This window comes from Patagioenas fasciata, chromosome 1 (genome assembly GCF_037038585.1).
Source record: "Patagioenas fasciata isolate bPatFas1 chromosome 1, bPatFas1.hap1, whole genome shotgun sequence".
Classification (NCBI taxonomy): Eukaryota; Metazoa; Chordata; class Aves; order Columbiformes; family Columbidae; genus Patagioenas; species Patagioenas fasciata.
This window is the reverse complement of record NC_092520.1, coordinates 85,256,206-85,273,834: the sequence shown is the minus strand read 5'-3', so window position 1 is coordinate 85,273,834 and position 17,629 is coordinate 85,256,206. Positions and strand designations below refer to the sequence as shown.

Here is a 17,629-nt window from a genome sequence, read left to right as displayed (position 1 = left end):
CTTTGCTATGGGAGGCAGACTCCAGCTGCAAAAATACATTTCTCTAGAGCTTTTCCATTATTGAACCCTAGATTTCCAGACATACATATGCTGGAAGCACATTTAGAAAAATCATGAGGCGTTCCATTTCACATTATAAAAGATGGTACATTCCCAGTGTGCAGAAATGAGAAGCGGAGGAAGTTGAGTTGCCGTTGTTCCACCAATGAATATATTGATGTATCCTTTATAGCTCTCTCTGGTAAGAAGAAATTTAAACTGAGATGGGAAAATGCAGTTCCCTTCCAGAGTGTATCAGTTCTAATAGATAGAAGATACATGTAATAAAAAGTAGGGTTTAAAATTGAAGGTGCGTTTCTTTTTTTTTCCTCGTGAAGTACTTGAAAGTTTGATGTCAGAAATATTGTGCAGCCAATGTGATCCTGGTTCTGTTCTTCAAGCTTTCTCATTGCACCACGCAAGACTGGGAGCCTGAGAAAATTCTCATTTTATAATAGAAGGTAACATGATAATGCATAAATATCAGAAGTGGAAAAGCAGAGGATGAAACAACTAGAGTAATTAAGTTCATCACACAGGCATCTGCATCCTACTTTTAGCATCGAGCTCTGCTCACTTTAATGCTGTTGTTCCTTTTTGCTTTTTTTACCTGAAATGCGCTATGTTTTCCGTCACACCTTCACCGTAAGCGAGGACTCCAAAATATCACTGAGCTCCATTGACTTTTACTGAAAAGTGGAGTTGGGTGCTGTTGATAATGTTTGGTTTTGTGGTCTAAACAGACATAGGAGCCAAATTTGCATGCAAAGATAGTGTAATTTAGATTCTTGTGAAGATTTTCTCTCTTTGATATATCTGTACAGCACCAGCTCCAGTTACAGCATGATCATAGTAACAATAGGAATAGAGTAACTCTAACATTGTTCTCGAAATCAGTGGGATAACCAGCTGATAACTCCAGAGAGATGTGTGGATCCTGTGGAATGTGTGGCTAAGACTGGAGTTAATCTAATTTTGCCTAATAGGAGGCATTAAAAATGAGACTTTTATTGCAGAAACGTTTCCCACATTAGTAGGTTCGTGCAGTGGGTGTGAGAATAGGGAGCAGAATGATTCCTCTGACTCATGAAGGAGGTGTGTGGTAGAGAGGAGAATTTTTGGTGGTAATGCAGAGCTCCGTGGAACAACTGCAGTGTGGAGCACTATCACGTTAAAGCACAGCAGTGCAAAGTCACTAAAAAGTGTAATGGCACAACCTCACAACAAGATAAAATTGGGGAACTGGAAAACCATGGTGCTGAGTGCTACAAGTTACTGATAACTGTCCTTGGCCAGAGGTGACCATATAGTACCTGTGCTTTTTAGTCCTCTGCTGTCAGCATGTAAGCAAACCACTTTTTGTTTTCTAAATGCAATTTAAACAGTAGTTTCTTCATAAAATTCAAGACACTCCCAGTCGGAGATCTGTTTTGTTTCATTTGATATGCACAGGAAGAAACTGCTTCTTTGGTGCTGAGAAGGAATACTAGGAATATTTACATTTGAATAATATTTAACTAGCAATGCTTAATACATTAACAATAAATCTTGGTTAGATTCTAAATTAAGTGGATTTGCATCTGAGTAGGTGAGATGAACAGGAGAGATTTTGTTGAAACATAAACAAGACAGAAATTTGTTCCAAAATAATGTAGCCCAAAGGACATAAACAATAATGTTCAATAGTTTCCTCATCCAGAAACAGTTTTATATGCCTTATTGCCTGCGTCATGCCTGTTGTTTCTTAGAAAGATGCTGAAAAAGTGCTTATTTGGGGGGATTTTTTTTTTTTTTTTTAATTCTCAATAGTCTGTATAGTGTTGCTGAGTGAATTAAGCTGTAGGTCTCTAGTGATCTTTTGGCCTTTCTAATAGATTTAATGAGTGGCTAATGTCTAGTATTTTTCAGAGTTATCACAGCGTAGCTGGTTACTTACAGGTGGTCAGGAAGATATTTTATTTTATTTTCCTCCCTTTGTGCAAACCTTAGCACACATCGTTGAAGATATGTCTAGTTCTATTGGACCAAGGAGACAGAAAAGACTTGAGCAGAGTCTATGTTCTTAAGAAATATCAGATTATGGCTGTTCACAGGGGAATCCTGGATAGCTAAGTCATGTTGGGGATTCGACATTTTGGCTGCCTACTGACTTGCTGTGAGGTGTCTTTGAGCTGAGCAGAGGTGTGGAATCAAAGTGTTCAGATATGAGGTGCTTCCCTGTTTTGTTGACTCCAGAGTGATTTGTTTTTGATGAAGCGAAGATGGCCTCACTGCCTGCAGACTGAGTGGCCAGCCAGGGCTGCCTTCACTCTGAAATACACAGCTGTACTGAGCCATCTGAAAGTTCTCGTTCTTCTGTGTCCTCTCAGCAATGGGGGACAAATTGCCATGTACTGCTTTACACCAGCCACATACGCTTGGAAAATTCCTCACTGTTTTTCTGTTCTCTTCTTGTGGGGTGGTTTTAACAGTGTGCCCTGGAGATGCGAGACTTCCCCTGGGCAGCCGGAGGCACGCGTCTAGAGAATGCTGGAACTGCAGGAGGGGAGCGCCCAGTGCAAAACCAGAGAGGAGCCAAAAGAAAAAAGGCAAGCAGACAGCCAGCATTGAGAGAAGCGAGTGGCAGAACGTGCTTCAACGCTGCCTCTGGCAGCGCACTCCCCAGAGGAACTTGACAAGAGCCCATCTGCGTGCGTGTGAGACTGTGAGCTCAGGATTTCTGTCAATGCATTCCAGTAACCCTAAAGTGAGGAACTCCCCATCAGGCAACACACAGAGGTAAGGAGAGGAGCGTGCACTCACCCACTCTGGATTGGTGCGTGATGCTGTCCCTGCCCTGCTCCAGAATTATCCAGGGGCTGGTGCGTGTCGCTTGCTGGTCCTCCTTTTTGCTCCCATGGGGCCTGCTGAGTACCTGGGTGCTGGCTGCACAGTGCTGATGAGCTGGGCTCAGGATGAGCTGAAGGCTCTACACGTGTGAGGTGCAGGTTCTCCATTCTTCATGCCCATCAGGTGTCTGAATAGGCTGTAGGAGAGTAAACATGCTGTTTCTCTATGGTTTTTTTTCCCCTCTTCTAATTATCTGTGTCCCCGAGGGGTAGTTGGGCAGCAGCAGGTCTCTCTGTCTGTACTTTCACACAAAACGCTTCCTCCATATTATTGGCCTGAACAGCCTGGAGGATGGATCAGCTGTGCACTGAGATCCTCTGCATCATTCACCTGCCTGTGCAGCAGGTCAGCATCTCTCCTCCACTCATTTGGAAGGGGAAAAATATGAAAGTGAAGCAGTGTCCAGGGACTTGCAGTAATCTCATTGACAGTACTCTCGAGTTTGATTACTTACTCCTAGAGGTCATCTGGAGCTTAAGAGTAATTCAGAGGGAATGCTTCTGAGTCAGATGTCTGTGCGAAGGAGGAAGCGGCTTGTGTGAGTCCCACAGTGAGGATGCTAGTAGCACTGCCTGTTGGAAGTGGTAGTGATCATGGGAAAACACAGTGCAGAAGATCTGATAGCAATGGAGTAACTGGAGAGTGAGGAGGAAGGGGTGGCTAATACATCTGTAAAACCCAGAGGAACAAAATATTTTTAGGATGCAATTTACTGAATGGACCAGGGAAGGAAAGACTCTGAATCTCCTTTGGCAAATTAAAGCAGCTTTGCCTGCCCCATTTTGCAGGAGTGTGCAGGGAGATGGTATCCTCCTCTTTCCTTATTCAGAGGCAGGTTGTAGCTGGTTTAATTGTTTTCACGGTCAGAGGTTTGTGTTTTCCTGGCAACTTGCCCCGATGTATGATGAATGCTGCAGTAATGCTGGGTTTTCCTTGTGCTCCCTGTAGAACTGGATAGAGAGGTACAAGGGAGGGGGTGGGGGGGGTCCTGCTCTAGTCAGAGCTGCAGCATATAATTGAGGTCCAGGAGATTGGTGAGGTGAACTTTATTGTGCCTTGTGTGTTTACTCGGAGCTGGCCTTCATGTAAGGTGCTTCTCTGTGCACATAGAAACTGTTGTCTTTATTGACAGAAGCCCTAGAGGTAGGTCCTCATGTGACAGCAATTCCTGGGATCTGGCAGGTCTGTAGCTTGCCCTGGTGCCTTCTTGAGCAATGAGATCCTGTCTTGGATAATAACCCTTTCAGGGCATGTTCAAAAAAGCACCTGCATGGCTCTAAGTGCACAGGCATTTTTATTTGTCAGCAATTGCCTTAGCTTGCAAAGGTGGCAGTGGTTGTTTCTGCTTCTCTCTAGTCTGTTCCTACAGGGTTGAATGAATCAATGGTGTGATTTGTCACATTTTTTGCTTTTCCTTTTTTTGCTCTGTCCCCAGTAGCCCCAAATCAAAGCAGGAGGTGATGGTCCGTCCCCCTACAGTGATGTCCCCATCTGGCAACCCCCAGCTGGATTCCAAATTTTCCAACCAGGGCAAACAAGGGGGCTCCACCAGCCAATCCCAGCCCTCTCCCTGTGACCCCAAAAGTGGAGGTCACCCCCCCAAAGTGCTCCCTGGCCCAGGTGGGAGCATGGGGCTGAAGAATGGGGCTGGAAATGGTGCCAAGGGGAAGGGAAAGAGAGAGAGGAGCATTTCGGCAGACTCCTTTGAACAGAGGGAAGCTGGGACTCCTAACGACGACTCTGAAATCAAAGGTATGTTTGCTAGAATTTGTGCGCAAGTGCAGGCAATTAGTCTGAGTCCTCTGTGAGATGGAGAATTGCTATGCAAGTGTTAGCAAAACATTTATTTGTCTGGGGTTCTGTAAGTTCCAGCCAATGAAGTATAAAGGTCTCGAGAGCAGTTGAGGAGGAGTTTTCATAGCCGGCATCCGTAAACGTCCCATTCACGCTCAGTTAAAGTGCAGACCTGACTCTGCTGGGAAAGTTCCTTTGTAACTCTGAAACTCCTCTGGAGGATTTGAAAGTACAAATGCAACCTGCTGGTTTCCTTCTGGCCTTTGGCCTTTCAGGAACCGCTCTGTTGTAACTGGGTTTCGAACAATATGCAAGTGTGTTTTGTCAACATAGATACATAACCTGTAGCACCCTGACTGGTATCTCAAGCCAGAGAGTTGGAATTTCTGTGTTCTGTTCCTGGCTCTAATGTTGTGTCTGTGAGGCAGTGCGAAAACAGACTAGATGTGCAGTTGTCTATCTTTCCTTTGTTGTCCATTTGCTAGGTCACCTGGCTAAGGTGGCTGAAGGACAAAAAAGTAAAATTTTGCACCTTGGGTGCAGAGATATTTACATTTGTTCACTGTGGCGTTTAGTTTTCCTGCTGATCTCTGTGGCCATTGGAAAATTCTAAAGGGATCAACTCTTGGAACGGTCAGTTGCCTTGGAAAGGGACAAGTTGAGCTTTCTCCCAGCCGTGCCGGTGGGGTAGCATGGCATTAGAGGGAAGATGCATGGTGTAATAGAGGAATTGCCTTTAGTGGTGCTTGAGAGAGAAGTAGGAAATTTCAAAGGAGGAAAAGCTCTGCTCAGCTTCCAGAAATGGTTTCCAAAGAGCTCCCAAGGTATTGATTGCTCTCTTATTTCTTCCCTTCCAGACTGCAATTCTGCTGATCATGTGAAGTCCCAGGATTCTCAGCACACACCACACTCCATGACTCCTTCAAATGCTTCAGCCCCAAGGTCTTCCACACCTTCCCATGGCCTGACTGCTGCTTTGGAGCCAGCAAGTGGGCAGAAGACTCCATCCAAAGTGGTTTACGTCTTTTCTACTGAGATGGCCAACAAGTAAGTAGGTAGATGCTTAAATGTCTTCAGGGAGCGGTGCTTGTATTTGTGCTCCCTTTTTAAGCAATTCAGAAGTGCATTTTCTCTGTCAAGTGTGTTCTTGTAGCAAAAAGTCATTACTTTGGGGATGCTGAAGAGGCTGGAGTGGAGAATGTCGCTACCTCTTGCCCTCTGAGAAGTGATTATTTATTCCTCTGAGGTGTGGTTTTTTTTTTGGCAAATGCTACTGGTAGATATTGTTTTGCAATCCACGCAGTGAGTAGCAGCCAGGATGGCTTAAACTGACATGTGAACCCTGAATGCCGATGAGTTTGTAGATGTAAGCATTTTTCTTTTGCTACTCATCTAGAATGAAATATATGTGGTTAAGTCTTTCTCCATTCTGCCAGCTGAAGGATAGAAGGGAGAGTGATTAAGAAAAATTGATTCTTGGCTTCAGCTGGATATGCGCGTCTGTCTGTCTTTTCAGGGCTGCAGAAGCTGTGCTGAAGGGACAGGTGGAAACCATCGTGTCCTTTCATATCCAGAACATCTCGAAGAGCAAGGCGGAACGAAACACTGTACCCTTGGTAGGGAATATCTGCATGTGGGTGGGAAGGGAAATGGTAAACGTGCTCGTGTGTGTGTGTGTGATTCGGAGAGAAGGATGATTATTTACACTCTGAAATGAGTTTTAGGGTGGAAAAACACCCTAAAGAGAGAGTGAGTTGTTGTCCTAGCCTTCTGCAAATAGATGTCTTGGATCATCCAAAGAAGACCCTTGAGTCCTGCTATATTTGGGCGGTGTATTTCTGACCTGTTGCTTATGCAGAGCTAGCACAGGAGCAAGGGCTGCTCGCTGTAATGCTTGAACAAAATAGGTTTCTGCAAGGAGGCCACCCTCCCTTGCAGAGTGTGGGCTGGTGGGGTTGAGACAGGACATTTTGTTTGCACCTCTGCTTACGTGGTGCGCCTATAAGATGAACAAGTGCCAGCATGTGGCTTTCTCTTGCAGAACCCCCAGATCACTGCACTTCGGACTGAACCCAAGCCCCTGCCGCAGCCGCAGCCCCCTTCCACCCAGGACCAGAACCCTCCCCAGAATGCCAAGATGCAGCCGACTCCACCCTTGTCAGCGCCGGTATCCAAACCCACTGGCCCCACATGTCCCATAGATCAGGACAGTCCCAGCGTGGAAAGCAAAGTGATGTCTGTGGGCAGCCCTGCCAACTCTACCCCATTGCAGACAGAAGGGTTTGGGCAGAGTTCGACTCCCAATAACCGAGCAGTTAGCCCGGTTTCCCAAGGTAGCAATAGCTCTGCTGCAGACCCCAAAGGTCCTCCCCAGCAGGTGTCTGGTGGGGACCCATCCAGTTTGGGCGAGAACCCAGATGGACTGTCACAGGAGCAGCTGGAACATCGGGAACGCTCGTTGCAGACCCTGAGAGACATACAGCGCATGCTCTTCCCTGATGAGAAGGAGTTTGCAGGAGGACAAAGTGGGGGGCCACCCCCAAATGCTGGAGTGCTGGATGGTCCCCAAAAGAAACCTGAAGGGCCGATACAGGCCATGATGGCTCAATCCCAAAGTTTAGGCAAAGGGTCAGGGTCTCGGACTGATGGAGGGGCTCCGTTTGGCCCTCAAGGACACAGGGACATGCCCTTTTCCCCAGATGAAATGGGGCCACCACCAATGAACTCCCAGTCAGGACCCATAGGTCCAGACCACCTGGACCACATGACTCCTGAGCAGGTGGCCTGGCTCAAGCTGCAGCAGGAGTTTTATGAGGAGAAGAGAAGGAAGCAAGAGCAGGTGGTTGTGCAGCAGTGTTCGCTGCAGGACATGATGGTCCATCAGCATGGGCCTCGCGGGGTGGTCCGAGGTCCTCCCCCTCCCTATCAGATGACCCCTGGGGAGGGCTGGGGACCTGGGGGTCCGGAGCCCTTCCCTGAAGGCATGAACATGTCGCACTCTTTGCCTCCCAGGGGCATGGCCCCTCATCCCAACATGCCTGGGAGCCAGATGCGCCTACCTGGTTTTGCAGGAATGATGAACCCTGACATGGAGGGCCCCAGTGTCCCCAATCCTGCCTCCCGGCCTGGGCTTTCGGGAGTTAGTTGGCCCGATGATGTGCCAAAAATCCCAGATGGCCGAAACTTCCCTCCTGGCCAGGGTGTCTTCAGTGGCCCTGGCCGAGGGGAGCGGTTCCCCAATCCACAGGGCCTGCCTGAAGAGCTCTATCAGCAGCAGCTGGCTGAGAAACAGATGGGCCTCCCTCCCGGCATGAATATGGAAGGCATCAGGCCCGGCATGGAGATGAACAGAATGATGCCCTCCCAGAGACACATGGAGCCTGGGAACAACCCCATCTTCCCTCGCATGCCAGTTGAAGGGCCGATGAGTCCCTCCAGGGGGGACTTCCCAAAAGGGATACCCCCGCAAATGGGCTCTAACAGGGAGCTGGAGTTTGGGATGGGCCCTGGCAGCATGAAGGGGGACATGGGCATGAATGTTAGCATGGGCTCCAACCCGCCTCTGGTCCCTCAGAAGCTGAGGGAGGCAGGAGTCGGGCCAGAAGAGATGATGAAGCTGCGCCCTGGCGTCTCAGAGATGCTCTCCTCTCAGCAGAAAATGGTGCCGCTGCCGTTTGGGGAGCACCCGCAGCAGGAGTACGGCATGGGTCCCAGGCCTTTCCTTCCCATGTCTCAGGGCCCAGGAGTTGGTCTCCGAAATCTCAGAGAACAGATTGGGCCTGACCAAAGGACTAACAACCGGCTCAGCCACATGCCGCCACTACCTCTCAATCCCACCAGTAACCCCAACAGCCTCAGCACTGCTCCCCCTGCGCAGCGCAGCCTCGGCCGCAAGCCCTTGGATATCTCCACGGCGGGTCAAGTGCATTCACCAGGAATCAACCCCCTGAAGTCCCCCACGATGCGCCAGGTCCAGTCTCCCATGATGGGGTCTCCCTCGGGGAACCTCAAGTCCCCTCAGACACCCTCCCAGCTGGCAGGAATGCTTGCGGGCCCCACTGCTGCAGCTGCCGCTGCCTCCATAAAGTCCCCGCCTGTCTTGGGGTCTGCTGCTGCTTCTCCTGTCCACCTCAAGTCTCCATCTCTTCCTGCACCTTCTCCTGGATGGACTTCGTCTCCAAAGCCTCCTTTGCAGAGCCCTGGGATACCCCCAAACCACAAGGCATCTCTCACCATGTCTTCTCCAGCCATGCTGGGGAATGTGGAGTCAGGTGAGTGCTACCCCTGCTAGCTGGATGTGGCTCTTCACCTTGGGTTACCCTGAGGTATGCAGCAAGGGGAGGGGGAGGTTTCTTGCAGGGTGGCAGAAAACAGACAAGTGCTTTGCCTGTTTGAGGGAGGCCGTGCCCAGTGTCTGGTGGATGGCTACATGAGTAGAGTGCAAGCACTTTTCTTCCTCTTGTATCTGTGGTTTGTGTATTGAGATGAGGCTGGTCACTCAGAGAACATGAAAGTGAAAGGGTGGGGTCAAGAGGTGTGAAAAGATGCGGAGTGTTGATAGGAGAAATCTCTCCTCAGAGGGATTTTTGGCCATTTTGTCATAGCTCCTGGTGACCGTAGCTTTGTGGAGAAGATCCTATTGATGTTGTGAAAACACTGAGGTAGAAGGCTACTACAAAGACATGCTGAGCGTAGGTAGCCAGTCACCTGTCTAGGTATGGCTAGTGCTTTCTAGGTTTACCACCACAGACAGGGAGTTGTGCTTGATGTTTGTTCAGGCTTTTTGGTCATTTTGGAGAGAGCTAAACACCCTAGGTAGCGTTTGGTAGCACACTCGAGCTATGCTGTGCCTGGGACCTCAGGGCGCTGGTGCTGGCACTGCCTCATCTGCTCCTGCAAGTCTCTGTGCCCCTACCTGCTCCTTCCTGCTCCCAAACCCTCCCGGAGCTCACCCTGGAGCACTTTCATCTGGCTGTCTCTTAGTCCAGGCTCTCAGTGCCACAGCCCTGGCTGTCCTGCCTGGAGGGTCTCCTGGCAGAGAGGAGGCTTGGCTGTGGGGCCCTCTGGTGCTACAATGGGTCATGGCATGGTGGCCAGGACGTGCCTGCGGTGGCAGGGAGGGCAACCTCTTTCTTGCTCACAGCAGCTGTCGGGGCTCCTGGCCAGGTGTCTCTGCTCAGGAATGGAGCCTGGGTGCTAGTGTCTGTCCTGGTTGCTGAGGCTGTGCCCAGCATGAGCCCAAGTGCCTACAGGTCTGAACTAAGTGCTCTCTAGTCCGTGCCTAATGTTGTGCTTAACAAATGTTTTTATGTGCAGTTCTTCCAAAGCATAAATGTTTCGGCATTGCAGGATTTTTATATTCTCTGTTCTCCGTTCTTTTTTTTCTCTGAGGGAAACTGAGGAATGTGCAGTGAATTTTCAGTGGTAGTACAACTTTGATTTAGGATCTTTCCTTAATGTGGTCTGGATGGCATGAAATTTATGAGTGAAGAACAAAGGATACTGGAAGTGCAGTTAACTTATTTCTAGTTTTGGGAGAGCAAAGGATGACGTTAAGCTAATAGATGCAGAGAACACTTCTTTAACTGCAATGAGCAATAAATACATGTATATAAAACCTGAAATGAAACACAAACAGAGAGATTTACTTGTAATTGCTGCAGCAGCCTTGTCAGAAATTTGCTTGCATTGCTTGGCATAATATTTGCTATGGTTTTCGTTGTACTGGCTATGTCTCTTGTGCTTGTTTGTTGCTTCCTAAACAAAAAAGGAAAGGAGTTATAGTTGATGCTTGATGGGTGCAGGCACAGTTAATTAACTACAAGTTTTTATGGCTAGACCTGGTACCTAAATCTGTCTTCAGTGTATGGCAGTTGGATTGTAGGATTTTCATTCTTACCTGATAATTCTTCTTGTGGATTTGTAGAGGCTCAAGATAGTTCCAGCAGAAGTGCAGAATCCAGGCTAACAAATGTTAGCCATCTTGACCGATAGGCTTGTTTTTCTGGTTACCTTTCGCAGCCATTGACTGTAGTAGCCAGGTGGTCTCTTGCAATAAAAGAGATTTCTAGGGGAAAAGGGTGTGGTTTAAAGAAAAAATTACAAGAGGGGAAAAAGTAGTGTTTTTCTTTCTCTTTTCCTATTTTTTTGTTGTCCTAAGGTGGTCCACCTCCTTCGACAGTCAGCCAGTCTGCTCCTGTGACTCTGCCTGGAAATCTTCCCTCTAGCAGTCCTTACACAATGCCTCCAGAGCCGACCCTCTCCCAGAATCCCCTCTCTATTATGATGTCCAGGATGTCCAAATTCGCCATGCCCAGCTCTACACCGCTCTATCATGATGCCATCAAAACTGTGGCCAGCTCGGATGATGACTCCCCTCCAGCACGCTCCCCAAACTTGCCACCTATGAACAGTGTACCAGGTAAGAAACTCAAAGAAACCTAAGCCCAAGCTATCAGGCAATACGGTGAGTGTAATTTTTATGGAAGCTTCATCAAATGAAGATGGTGAGAGGAAAAATCCCAGAAAAATATATAGCCGTGGGTTGTTTTTGAGGAAGGCAGTTGCAATTCTCTGAAGTGGGGAGACGGAAATTCTCCTTGCAGCCGGTTTCTCTGTCCAGAAAGTGTCTGTTCTTCAGAAAGTGTCTAATCTTGAAAACTCTTACGTATGGGAGAGATTTTCACTCAGGCAGACTGGAATTACTTGTGTGAGAAAACCAGTTCCTGCTGATAGCTTAATGTTTGTGGCTGCATATTTAATACCAAAGTAAGCTGTAGCCCCTCCGCCCAATTGAATTGACGTGTTTGAAAGAGAAGATGAGTGGATGTTTCATGAGAGCGGCAACTGGTAACGAATATTTGGTGGGTTTACCTGTAGCTTTGCTGTCTGTTTCACACAGTAATGATCAGAGTGGCTGTGAGTATACCTGGGCAAGCTGGCTAATTGAATAAATTCATGATGATAGCTCATTAACCTCATTGATTGCTGCCTCCTAGTCATACGAGGGTTACTTGATTCATCACTTCTTGAGTTTTGAAAGGAGACTCAGTCACCTCCCAGTGGACAAGTGTCCATATGCTGGTAATCTGCCACAGACATGTTTGTTACTGCCTGCATCATCTGGACTGCCAGGGAAGTAGTAAAGGTATGGGTTGGATTGAGATCGTACTTACAGAGCAGGTTTTAGTCACTTTTTTTATAAGGCAGTGGCAAATTTAGGAAGGCTACCATGCAGGTGGCATCTATTTTCTGGTTAAAATAACATTTTCCAGAGCTGCTATAGATGCTTTTTACTAGCATTAATTTTTTTGAGTGCATGTGGATTTGATAACCATCTAGAAAGCTCTCTGATAGGTTCTTTGATTATTATTGGCTTTTATCTAAATGTCACTCTTTGTTTCTTCCCTAGGAATGGGCATTAATTCTCAGAATCCTCGAATTTCAGGTCCAAACCCAGTGGGTCCAATGCCAACCCTTAGCCCAATGGGAATGACCCAGCCTCTTTCCCATAACAACCAGATGCCCTCTCCAAATGCTATGGGACCCAATATACCTCCTCATGGGGTCCCCGTGGGACCTGGCCTGATGTCACACAATCCAATGATGGGGCACGGTTCGCAGGAGTCTCCAATGGTACCTCAAGGACGCCTGGGCTTCCCACAGGGGTTCCCTCCTGTACAGTCCCCTCCACAGCAGGTGCCATTTCCACACAACGGGCCCAGCGGTGGACAAGGCAACTTCCCAGCAGGAATGGGCTTCCACGGAGAAGGACCTCTGGGGCGTCCCACCAACCTGCCCCAAAGTTCGACAGATCCAGCACTTTGCAAGACTGGAGGCCCTGGCGGTCCAGACTCCTTCGCCGTTCTTGGGAACAACATGCCTTCGGTCTTCACCGATCCGGAGCTGCAGGAGGTGATCCGTCCCGGAGCCACGGGAATACCCGAGTTTGACCTGTCTAGGATTATCCCGTCAGAGAAGCCGAGCCAGACACTACAGTATTTCCCTCGTGGGGAGGTGCCGGGCCGCAAGCAGCCGCAAGGCCCCGGGCCGGGGTTCTCCCACATGCAGGGGATGATAGGAGAGCAGACCCCGCGGATGGGACTAACGTTGCCCGGCATGGGCGGCCCCGGGCCCGTGGGGACTCCGGATATCCCTCTTGGGACGGCTCCATCCATGCCGGGCCATAACCCGATGAGACCGCCTGCCTTCCTGCAGCAAGGCATGATGGGGCCGCACCACCGCATGATGTCACCAGCACAAACGGCCATGCCCGGCCAGCCCGCTCTCATGAGCAACCCCGTGGCCATGATCCCAGGCAAGGACCGAGCCCCCGCTGGGCTGTACAGTCACCCGGGCCCCGTAGGCTCGCCTGGTATGATGATGTCAATGCAGGGCATGATGGGACCCCAACAAAACATCATGATTCCCCCCCAGATGAGGCCCCGAGGTATGGCTGCTGATGTTGGCATGGGAGGATTTAGCCAAGGCCCTGGAAATCCAGGGAACATGATGTTTTAAGCTGCTACCATAAGACTGGATATTCTGATCCTTGTCAAGATGAGATTCCAAGTCCTGAGGGCTTTTTTGGGAGCTTCAGGAGTACAGTTTGGCCATGCAATAGGTGAAAAGAGACCAGAGGACACTTTGGGAAATCTCGAATGTATGGAATTACCTGAAAAAAAAAAAAATTCATTTTAACAGGTTGTTTTTTTTTTTTTTAAGATTTATTTTTTAAAAATTATTTTTGTGGACTTGGGTATCCCGTGACGGCACCTGCTTTGAGAACCTCTAGCTGTATTTTGAGAATTGCCATTTGTCACAAGTTGCACCATTCTCTGTATGTTTACGTCCTTTGGACTGGCTTCTCCCAGAACTCTCGGTTATTTTTGGGGTTTTTTGTGTACTGTACTATATTGTAAAAGGGATTTTAGCAGAGACTTTAGTCTTTGGGGTGAGAGGAGAATGGGATTCTAGGCTGTTTACTTTAGGTGGAGAATCCATCTTCAGAACTTCGGACTATTTTCCTTCAACTCCAATGTATAGAAAAACCAAACTACGACCTCAGAGCAGAGTATTAATGAAAAGCACAAAAAGGAACTTAAGTTCAGTGAGGGGAATCTTTTAAAAGAAATAAATAATAAGTTAAGGACATATTTTTCAAATTATGGTGTGCTGTCCAGCACCTTCTGTCTCTCCCTCCCACTCTTTATTAAATAGACTTCTCTCTCTCTCCGTCCCCCTTCTGTCTCCTCCTATGGCAGCTGCAATACATTGTGTTATTTTGGGGAGTAAACCTAGGAGAGCCTCTCCTCACGTGAGGGACTCTTCCCACTCTTAGGAAGGGCCTGGACTTGGACACTGTTACATCCTACAGTAGTCTCTCTCACTGTTTCCTATTCTCCTTTTCTTAGAAACCCCAAGTGATTTTATTAATGTGGGAGTGGAACAGACACTAAAAGTTACCCAGGATTTTTTTTTGTGGTTATTTTTTTTTTTCCTCCCCAGCGTAAAACGTTCTGTGTAACCTCCATTAAATTTGGTACAAAACCACTCGCCAGGGCTGTGGTGTCAGAAAAATAAAATATATTGTTTCTTACAAAAATGAACTGTCTTCTTTATCCAGTCCAGTTGTTTCTGTGTACATCAGATGGCTGGCCAGATGACTGTTTGCTCTTTCTCATGATCACAGCCAGTGCAGAGGCCAGCTGGGGTAAGCTTTGGCAGCTCCTAAAAGTCTGGTCTGTAGGCAGCTGTGTGCACTTCTGTTCCCTTAATCCTGAACTAAGCTCGTTTTCCCTTGGAGTGAGGTCTTCAGGACAAGCAGGGATGATAGTTACAGTCTGTCTTCTTCAATTTGTTGAGAGTCAAGGAGTAGATGAAACTTCTCTCTGTCTCTTCCTCCAGGTGAGTGTTTGCAGCACTACAAGGTATGTGGTTTTTGAGCTTCCCTAAGCAGCCGTGCCTGCCTGTTGAGTGCTGGAGTCCAGCACTGTGCAGGGCACCAGGGCTGTGTGTCCCCCTGGGGGTTCTGGATTGGGTAGGGTCTCTGACTGCCATCGCTCAGAGGCTGTGATAGTGGGGAATGGATGAACTTAAATAACAAAGGTGAGAGAGAAATTGTCAGCGAGCAGATTTTTATCAACGCAACCCTGCTGGGTAAATTGTTGCTTTATGGCAGTTTTCATCGATCGCTTCCTAATCCACTGTCTTTTCAAACTTGCCTTTTGAGAGCATTTCCGCAAGGTTTTATGGTTTTATCTGTGAGGAGTGAAAGACTGGATGCTGAAACATGGACTGGGAGTTGAGTCCCACCTCTGGAGAAGACTGGGATGAGCAATATGTGGATCTGTAGGGCAGAGAGTGGGTTCTGTGGCTCTTTGCTCCCTGGTCCCCCAGGACTGCGTATGGAGTGTGTAATCTCTTCTTTCTTCCACTTACTGTTACTTGAAATTATTTCAATGAGTAGTTTCCTCAAAGGACTGGCTATTAGCGTGAAACTTCCTGTGGAGAATGAGTATCTTTAATATGTTCGTCTGTGAAGTTTTTTGGAGTTAACTGACCCTTAATAGGTGGAAAAAGAATTGCTGTCTGTGGCTGCCTTACCAAAGCTTTGTTGCTAGTCTTACAGGATGAGTGAAGCCATGCGCTGTTGGAGGCACGCAAGCCTCAGAGCCTTCTGTTGCCTGCTTCCAGATTCACCTTTGTGCTGTCATGCAAATTTACGATGATTTTGGGTGAGAATTACTCTTTTGACAAAGTGTAGGATGTATGTTGTGGTGCTTCCCTCTAACAAGACAAGCAGCGTGCCTCAAGCACGGGCTTGTCAAGATTTTAGAAAGAGCTGACAATTGACACAGTAAGTGCTATTTCTGTAGAGTGGAGTTACCTCTTCTTTAAACGGTTGCACAGCTGCCTTTTGAGGACCTTGCATGGGAGTTGTCACAATGCAGCCTTTTTAAGTGTTGCCACTTCTGGCACGACTCCTGACTGTCTTTACCGTGTTGAACAAAGCAAACTTCTTGATCGGCATAGAAATAACCTGGAGGGTTTGTTTTCTTAACAGTCTTTCTCAGTGCCTCCTTTGCCTGTTGAGGCGTTTTGAACAGCAAAGGATTTGAGATGACTGCAACTTATTCTAGAAAAATTAGCATAGCGGGCTTGCTCTTTCAAAACCAGTTGATAGTGAAAGGATACACTTTAAAGATGCTGCATAATTAAAGTTTTTTCTCTATCCGTCTAACTTAATATGCTGGTATTTGGTATCTTAACAAGATTTTATTTTTTCCCTACAGAAAATGCAAAAGAGGTGGATTCTCCCGAGTCTGCTTAAGTGCATTTAAACCTCAGTGGCATTGCCAGGTTTGCACTAGCTAATGGGCAGGAGATGCTGATGCCTTGGCTGGCTCCGGTCAGAAAACCGACTCAGTAGATGTAGGCTGAGCTGCTTTGTTTTGCTCTGATCCTGCTTCTCCCGTTTTTTGCTTTGCAAATGAAAAAGCTTTCTAGCTGCCAGCCTTGCAGATTCACCGTGGGATCTGTAAGTCAGACTCTGTTCTCTCCTGCTTATTTATAATCAATAGTAACTGTGACTCAGCTCTGGTAGTCATGGTGCAGTTGAAGACGGAAAGCGGGGTTGCCATTTTTGGTTTTCTTCCCCTCCCCCCCCCCCCTTTTTTTTTTTAAAAACTTTCAAATAATCCTCCTCCACCTTTGTTTGAAAGAATGAAATAGACTTTATTCATGCAGGCTTGGCTGCTCTTCCTCTCTAGTAACATGGGAGGAAACAGTCTGCCGTTCAAATTATCTCATCCCAGATGGCTGCGCAGCCGGAGTGTGTAGAGACTTACAAGGTAAACCCAGCAGATGGTGAACTTCTGAAACGCGAAGTAACGCGCCTGCTAAATCAAAAGTTTAAACTATTTGAAATCTGTTTGTTTTAAAGTCGTAGGCTGTTGCGAACAGGTCATCTGTGAAGTGCGCTGGCAGTTTTGAGCATCATCCAAATAAACTCTGGCTTTGTACCTGTATCATGGGCTAGCTAATCTGCCAAAGAACATGACAAGCAAGTAGCCAGCCTTACGAATTTAGTCCTGACCTCCTAAGTGGTGCCTAATGGATAATGTTTCAGAAGATAGACCAATGTGTGGAGATCTAATCTGCGTCAGTCTTGGTTGGGACTTGAATGTTTGTGGAGCTTCTGGTATGATATGAGTCCTGACTTGGAGGAGACATGAGTGCCTGACTCTTCCTGAGGGTGTGAATCCTAAACACACTGCTTAGACTTGGAACACAGCGTTTGTTGTGCTAAAGCTTTGGGGCTGTTTCAAATACTGTATACACAGGACTTAATTGTGCAATGCTGGGTGTGCTGTCTACCGTGCTGATTTTCATTCTGGTGGCAGAAAAAGCTACATTCTGCTGCTGGTTATATGGTGAATGCTTTCCTCATGCAGCCTTCGCAGGCTGTTGGCTGGAGCCTGTTCCCTATTTTGATATTTCTTGAGGAGAAATGATCCAGGTTTTGATGTAGGCCTGGATTTAGTAGAATGCACACCACTGTATCGATTGGTAGTAATTCTTAACCTAAAAAGGGAAATTGTCTTGCACATGTGCTGTATACCATCTTTCTGATGAGGGGACCTTTTAATTTAAAGATCTTTTCCATTTTTATCCAGTCCAGATAGTTTCCAGTTATTTCTGTTAAGGCTGTTTGTTGTGGCAGATGTGTAAGACCTAACTTTGCTTAAAGTTAAACTGCTATATCAGGAGTGTTCTTCAGGCCTTAGAAAAAACCAAACCCAAACTGCTTGTTTTATGATGTTGGTTTTATTGACAAATATACCAAGATGACTATCTTCTTGATCTCCTTTTAAACTTCAGCTAGCAAACCTTTTGTGGCAAGAGA

At 47.3% G+C, this 17,629-nt stretch overlaps 2 protein-coding genes across 2 annotated transcripts; both read left to right on the top strand.

Annotated features, from left to right (window-relative positions):
• The first annotated feature begins 2,522 nt into the window (after window positions 1–2,522).
• LOC136116402 (uncharacterized) lies at window positions 2,523–2,714 on the top strand. The gene has a single exon (XM_065862711.2). It carries the CDS (start codon window positions 2,523–2,525, stop codon window positions 2,712–2,714), a length of 192 nt encoding a protein of 63 aa, XP_065718783.1.
• BCL9 (BCL9 transcription coactivator) lies at window positions 2,685–14,326 on the top strand. Its single transcript, XM_065862709.2, has 7 exons — window positions 2,685–2,817; window positions 4,364–4,680; window positions 5,580–5,769; window positions 6,239–6,338; window positions 6,764–8,993; window positions 10,883–11,143; window positions 12,134–14,326. Exons 1-7 carry the CDS (start codon window positions 2,765–2,767, stop codon window positions 13,240–13,242), a joined length of 4,260 nt encoding a protein of 1,419 aa, XP_065718781.1. The 5' UTR covers window positions 2,685–2,764; the 3' UTR covers window positions 13,243–14,326.
• Window positions 14,327–17,629: the final 3,303 nt, after the last annotated feature.